General features: G+C 33.7%; 1 protein-coding gene across 1 annotated transcript; it reads right to left on the reverse strand.

Moving 5' to 3' along the window:
• Window positions 1-2,160: 2,160 nt before the first annotated feature.
• LOC121728669 lies at window positions 2,161-3,871 on the reverse strand. The gene has a single exon (XM_042116894.1). It carries the CDS (start codon window positions 3,864-3,866, stop codon window positions 2,811-2,813), a length of 1,056 nt encoding a protein of 351 aa, XP_041972828.1. The 5' UTR covers window positions 3,867-3,871; the 3' UTR covers window positions 2,161-2,810.
• Window positions 3,872-8,013: the final 4,142 nt, after the last annotated feature.

An 8,013-nucleotide genomic window follows, 5' to 3' on the forward strand; every position in this document is an offset into this window, starting at 1 on the left:
TGTTTCAACTTCTATAACGAACGTATACAAAGACGGCGTGCGTTCTTTTCAGAGCGCGTTGTTTTCTTTGTTTCATCGGCGAACGAACGTAGGTACTGCTACAAGTTTATAGGGGTGGATTTCATCGCACCAGTTATAATGCGCAGTGCTTGATTTTGAATGATATCTAACTTTTTTAGAAGACTAGCGCTAGCATTAATATATGCTAAGCAACTATAGTCAAAGTGGCTCCTAACTAAACTTTTATACAACATTGAGAGAATTTTTGGATCAGCACCCCAAAAAACTCCTGCTAAACATCTCAATATATTGAGTCGCTTGTAAGCTTTATTACATATATAATCTATATGTACATTAAATTTAAGTTTGTTATCTAAAACTATACCAAGAAATTTATGTTCATTTACTAGTGAGATGATTTCATTATTACATTTAACTTGAACATTACATTGACTTTTACCAAAAGTCATAACTGAGCTTTTTGAAGAATTAATATTTAGTTTTAGTTTGTTATTATAATAATTTAACAGTTGCTTAAGAGCTAAATTAATATTACAATTGGCCGAGCGTAGTAGACGATTAATACAATAGATAACTATATCATCAGCATATTGTAGAACATTAACACCTAATACTTTTACATATTTACAAATTTGTGATGTATATAAATTATACAGGATTGGAGACAATATCGCTCCTTGCATTAAGCCTTTATGTGCAAATTTTGGACCATGTAGTATATCATTAAATTTCACATAGACAAGACGGTGATTTAAGAATCTATATATCCAATTTAAAAACCTACCAGGAATCCCCAATTCACTTAAAACCTTAATAAGTACAGACAAATTAACATTATCATATGCACCTTGCACATCTAAAAATACACAAATTGCATTTGAATGAGCCATTATAGAATTCTTAATATCATTTATAAATGAAACAAAGCCATCAACTGTACTTTTTCCTTTACGGAAACCTAACTGAAAATCTGGTAATATTGAATTAGTTTCTGTAAAATAGTCTAACCTAACTTTTATCATATTTTCAAAAACTTTTCCAATGCATGAAGTGAGTGATATTGGACGGTAAGAATTATGATCATGGATTGGCTTATCTTTTTTCAGAATGGGCAAAACACACTGAGTTTTCCACTCGTCGGGAATAACTTGTTTGGACCATAGGTGATTGTAGATATTAAGAAGAACTGCTTGTGCATTTTTGTGTAAGTTTTTAATCATTAAATATGGAAAATTATCCAGTCCAGGAGTAGAATCTCTTCTTGACATTAAGGAACTATAAAATTCATCCCAGCTAAAATCTTTCATAAAGAAGTTGAAATATTCACTATCATTATTACTTTTAAATATATCTTCTAATGAACTTTCACATTCTTCATCATTTGTAAATTTGTCTAAAAATTCTGGTACAAAACTATCACATTTACTATGTATGCTAGAATCTACACGCTTATATTTTTTGATAAAATTCCAAATATTCGTGACTGGGGTGTATCTATTAAATGTAGAGCATAAATTTTGCCAACTTTTTCTCTTTTCCTCTTTTATAATCCTTTTTTTGAGTGCATCTAATCTCTTATAATTTATATAATTTTCCATACTTAAATTACTTCTATATTTTTCCAAAGCTTCTCTACAATCCTTTACAGCCCTATCACAAATATCATTCCACCACGGAGCAGGTACCTTTTTTTTAAATTTTTTAGATGAATTAGTTATTATAATTTTTGGAACACATTCATCTCTTAAAGTGTTTAGTAGATCACAGAAATGATTATAACTTTCTAAAGGATTTTGTAAATTATATTCAAAATCCAATGAGTTTCTAAAATACTAGAGTAGCAATGTCTTACAAAAGATTCTCAGAAATGCGTAACCACTTTTTTGTTCAAAAGACAATGTCAAGTCATATATTCGTTATGTCATTATGTATGTGAGATATGCCTGCAGGCATCTTCGAAGTGGCAACGCGTTGCTACCGTAAACTTCCAATCTAGTTACGTTAGTAACATAGAATATCATTGTCAAAATCTTGAAATAGATCTTTTGACATATTAAAGAACTTATCCCAGTTAGCTTTTTTGAATAAATACTTATTTACATTTTTATTTATGTCATATTGCATAGGAGAAGTATTAAGTTTTGTAAAAGTTGGAAAGTGATAACTTCCCAACGGATCGTCACCGACATGCCATTCACAATAGGGAGCCAACTCTGGACTCACTAGTGTAACATCAATTGCAGAAGTGTTATTGTTTGGTCTGCCTACTGTAGTAGCACAACCTGTATTTAAAATACATAAATTATATTCATCTATAACTTCATACAAGTCTCGTCCTCTTGTATTATTTATTGTACAACCAAAAGCTATGTGATGGGCGTTACAATCACCCGATATGATAATAGGTTTAGGAAGATTATTAATTATTCTTTTTAATTTTGTTTTATTAATTTTGTTTCTAGGTGGACTGTAAATGCAAAGGATTGTAATGGAACCTATACCTGTTTCTATGGTTATGGCAATAGTCTGTATATCTTGATAATTTGGAGTCGGATGCTGCACATACTTTATAGAATTCCTAATAATTATTGCCACTCCTCCGTGTTCATTTGTAGCATTTTTATAAATGAAATTATACCCAGGGAAATGAACCCGAGGACTTGAAGTTTTAAGCCATGTTTCATTTAATAAAGCTATATCTATTTCTTTATCTATTAAGAGTGATTGAAGTAAAGGTTTTTTATTATTTAAACTCTGGATGTTATGCTGTACAATATTAATACTATCCATTACTTATTAAAGTTTTTAATGAATGTTTCTTTAATATGTGTTGTAGTCTTAATCTCATTAGAATTTCCTATACTTACAATAGTGCTTATTATGGCTTCTAAAATTTTTTGATTATTAATAATGTCCTGGGCTGATATCTTTTCTGGAACAATTTTAACATTTTGAGGATTAGCTTTTGTAAGAGGTGGGAAAGATGTTAAATTATTTGTTATGTCTGCATAAGTAGAATTATTAACTCTCAAAGATATGTTTTTCTTAATTTTAGAAGCCTTAATTGGACACTCCTTAGAAATAGCTAGGTGATTACCTCCACAGTTTTTACATTTTAAAACTTCTGATGTGCATTCTTTATAAGAATGATTCTCTGCACATTTAGAACATGCTTGTTCATTAAAACAATATTTTGCAGAGTGATTGAAAAGTAAGCATTTAAAACATTGTAAAACTGGAGGTATATAATTATGAACCTTATATCTCCATCCATCTAAGAAAATGCATTGTGGTAATACAGTGCCAGAAAAAGTAACAGTAATAGTATTTAACGGAACAAATGTATTATTTTCTTTTTTCATAAACCTACGTACACCAATAATATCAAGATCACTACTTATTTTTTCAAATAACTCCCTATTGCTAATTTCTTTAGGAATGTACCTGACTACCCCAACCCTTTCCACAGAGGCAGCTGGGATATATGCTCTTAAGTTATTCTCTTGTATAAATTGGGCATTGAGGAAATCATTTGCTAGTGCCGCTTGTTTGAATATTATTTTTATTTTGCGGGCGCTTATTCTAGATCTTTCATGGACCCCTTTAGCATTTTTGAAAATTTTTGATAAATTTAGGGGGTTCATATTCCCTATTTTGGTGTCTTTATTGCAATGCTCTACGAAGACTATGAATTCTCCATTGGAGGTAGTATCGGGATATTTTCTTGTGTAAGAAGGCTTTTGAAATGGTTTATACTTATCGCCTGGGCTGTCGAAAATTTTTCTTTTCTTTGATGAAGACGATTTGTAACTACTTGCATCATCTCCATCGCTTTCACCTTGCATTTTGTTTGTTTTTCCTTTTATTTTATGTAAGAAAACTAGCAAATAAAAAATTTAACAAATTTTTGTTCAAAAAAGGCGCCTTCCTCTTCCCGCCAAAAAGAGCAAGTCCCCTTGCAATCGTTGGCGGCAAAAGAGTTACTAGCTACAGATAAATCTTTCCCTATTTCAGAGTTTACACTCCAAGAATTGTATGAAATACGATATAGCTTTTTAACATTTATCCTTCAGGCATTTACAATTTCATATCTTCACTGCAAGGTTTATTATGAAAGTGTTTTATGCTTCTTATTGGATTTTATGAAACCGAATTTTTATTGCCTTTATTTACCATAATAAGGGAAATTATGTTATTATGGTAACACCATGGGCATCGGCAAGAAAATGTGACAGTTGACACTGTTTTGACAGTTGACATTTTTTTTGTCACTTCGGCTATAACCATGGCCAGTGTCTCGACACTGGCCATGGTTATAGCCGAACAAGAATATTGTTTTCCCGCCATAATATTATACTCGTATAATATTATGGCGGGAAAACAATATTCTTTATAATTCTAGTCAGGTCAGTCAGGTCTAAAGTCTAGTCAAAGTCTAAGTATAAAGTCAATACAGTCAAGAAGTCAAGTCGGTCGATTTAGTAAAGTGGTAGCGCTTTACTGAAACTTTCGATGGAGTTTTGGAGGGAACACAAAAGAGCATGTTTCTGGTTATTACATCATTTTGCCATACTTGTGCACGATAACGAATATCTAATGGTTAATGTCCTACCAATATTACACATTAAAAACCTAGTTAACACAATTTTAGGAAAATAATATAAAAAAAAAACCACAATATCACCATTTTCACATTCCCGGCAAAACTTCATTTTTTTTCTTAGGCACCATGGTGTATCAAGTAAATGGCGGGAAAATAATAATATTCTTGCAGTACTTGGGAGTGCCTCCGTTGCCGGCGCGGCGCCGGCTGCCGAAATGGCTGCCGGCGACGCGGCGCCGTTTTCCGAAGTTTGCCGAAGTCACGCGATGTTTGCCGAATAGGCTTACGGCGCCTATTCGGCAAACATCGCTTGTCAAATTGTTGTCAAATGACAGAATTATTATCAAAAACATCAGTTTTGAGAGTTGAGCTAAAGGACTATGAAAAGTACAAATGTGAGGATGCATATTTTAATGATAGTGATGATGATGATGATAAATGTGATCTGCATAGTAGCATAATATTGCTTCTTTAAACAACGCTGAAACTCTCTAAAATGTATATTATAAGGAGTCCGAAGTTCTGTTCAGTACTTTCGGAAGTATCCTTCTACGGGGTATGCTGTGGCGCAAAATCTTACTTTTTGGTAGCTGAAAAAAGGTAGTAAACTCAAACTCAAATTTTTTATTCAGAATAAATTTTTGCAAATGTTCTCTGAAAGTCTACATGATGCCTACCACCGGTAAGGCAGGTAGATGAAAATGAATCACAAAAAACTAAAATATCCACAGCCGAACATACAACCTTCACCTTTGGAAGTCGGTTAAGAAGTCGAATATTTAAGATTATATTAAGTATAATTATTTCTTCTTAAAATTTGTTTACCGACACTGGAACCTAGCGTTTTACGCATTTTCATCGTTTGCCATTTTGAGTGCCAGCGCCGGCAGCCGTTGTTTTATATCTCAGCCAGGGCCCCCGTAAGGGCTACTGGCGCCTGTGTGCAAAAAAAGGATTTTGGCGCCCCTTTAGGCAAATTTTTTGATTCCTTGGTTTTGGCGCCCCTAAAGATGGCGATTTGGCGCCCCTAGAGGGTGGCGCCCGTGTGCATTGCACACATTGCACATATGGTAGCGTCGTGATCTCAGCTGCCGGCAGTTTATATGTCGCAGCCAACTGGTTTTAATAGCCGTTCAATCAGACAGCTAGCCCTTTGACTGAACAACGCCATTTAATCACACGTCTAGCTCTTTAATCAGTTTAAATTGCCCGGATCGGCAATTTGTATGGGTATGAAGATTGAAGACGGATATTTTTGAGTTCCCAGCATTGTTCACATAGAAAAAGTTATATCGCGTAACTAATGCTGCAGCGCAAAGCACAATGTCCGGGGGCACGATTCTGGAATGTATGAATGGTGTGTAGGCGGGGCTAGTGTGCTTTGATATTTTTGACAGCCCGCTCTTAACCTACCACCGGTTCGGGAACTACCTTGTGAGAAGAACCGGCGTAAGAAAGTCGAAAAAATTTAAATAAGTAAAAATTTTAATAGGTATGCTAATAACATATTTTATACCTACCTCTATAACACCATATAGTACCTTATTTCAGCAAATAAATGATTTTGAATTTGAATTTGAAATACCTAGTTGAGGTTAAGGCAAATCCCACCAAAACATTAAATGTAAAAAAGAGCCAAGCAAAATATTGCATAGCCATGCAATATATCTATCGTAAAAAGTTTTCAGATCACATTCAAGCTAAGCCTTCAACTTATTTTGTAATTTAAATCAACATTCAGTGAATTTATCAATAGTTTTCATTATTTTATAATTATTATAGTGGCTTGGCAATGAGCACTAGAGAAATAATCAGCGACTGATTGGATTTATTGGGTACCATCGTCCACATGCGTCGTTACATACTAAAAACACTTTACGCTTGCCGTTTGTGTAAGTATGAACTACCCCAAATATGAAGTTTTATATTTGCTTTTCATTTCTTTTTTTAAGGTTTCTTTTCTTTTCAGGTCACGTTAAAACTTTTCTGTACTTAGCTTAGCACCCATTCTCTATCTCTAGGTATATATTCTAGGTCGTAAAATTAATTGATAATAACAGGTAGGTACTTCTACAAAGTACAAATTCTATGACGATAGCCCAACACTAACAACTTTTGAACTTCCAGGAGGTTATTCGTGCACCGATGTTACTTTAGATTTGAGTATTACGACCTATCCCGGATTTTTTTAAACCATACTAATTATACTCCGCAAACAAGCGATACCGCGATATAAAGGGAGTGCTACACCATCTATCGAGCGAGTATGGAGTGTACATCGTAATTCGCAGTTCTGATTTCATTTATATTTTAATCGAATTTATTTATCATAGTTTCAGTGTTAACTTTGTTAACACTATTTTTCCTTTTGTACGTAAAATAATGATTATGAAGTTGAAACTCATTTTTAATGTTCTTGCAAAGCCACAAACATAAAAATCTTTTCTTTTATTTAATAAAGTTATATTATACTTTTCAGTATTTAGGTTTTCTTGTCCAAAGTATGAAATCGGGAGCCTATTCCTAATGAGTCTAGACTTCGCTGTCTGTCTGTCGTCCGTCCGTGTGTCACGAGGCTAGATCTCGAGAACCGCAATAGCTAGATATTTTAATTTTTTACAAATTATGTACTTTTGTTGTCGCTATAAAAGCTAATAGTCCAACTAAAATAAAATAAATGATTAATCGGGGGTCTCTATATATCGAATACAACAAACACGTTTTTTTGCCCTTTTTTGCTCTATATCCATAATGGTAAAAAAGTTTGAAAATTTCAGAAAATACTTAATTGTATTTCAACTTTAATAATAAGTAATAAAAAGTACATAAACTTGCGATTTAAGGGGGGCTCCCATACAAATTTACGGTACGGAACCCTATGTACGCCAGTCCGACTCGCACTTGGCCAGTTTCATAATTTTTCCTTTCATTGTGGATAACGACCTACCTTGTTTACCGCCAAATTTCAAGGTTCTAAGTCTTGTAGAAGTACCTTAGAATTTTGATGATCTGTCAGTCAGTGAGTGATAAAATGTAGTAACTTTGATCATCCGTAACTATTAAACTATTTATCGAAATGTTATGTAATTTGGATGTTAAGCTAGTTTTAATACTTGCTCTTAGTCACCGAAATTCTAAATCCCTAGCTTTGTTAACATCGAAGATAAAGGGAAAGGGAAAAAGCCGCGAACCGCTTCGAGAAAAGTATGCTACGGCCGTGCCTTTGCTAAAAAGCTTGGCTGGAGCACTGCCGTGCTCCCAGATTCCGAAAGAGGCACTTCGGAGGCACCAACTACTAAAGAGTAAGAATTATTTATTACTTTTTAGATAATAATTTGGCTATGTTCTAGGTATTATTTAGTTAAGTAGTATACTAGAGTACGGAACCC

The sequence above is a fragment of the Aricia agestis genome, chromosome 7, assembly GCF_905147365.1.
Source record: "Aricia agestis chromosome 7, ilAriAges1.1, whole genome shotgun sequence".
NCBI lineage: Eukaryota > Metazoa > Arthropoda > Insecta > Lepidoptera > Lycaenidae > Aricia > Aricia agestis.

What these genes read in the sequence shown, in the direction of transcription:
- LOC121728669 (XM_042116894.1), bottom strand. Translation starts at nt 3,866, where the DNA reads ATGCAAGGTGAAAGCGATGGAGATGATGCAAGTAGTTACAAATCGTCT.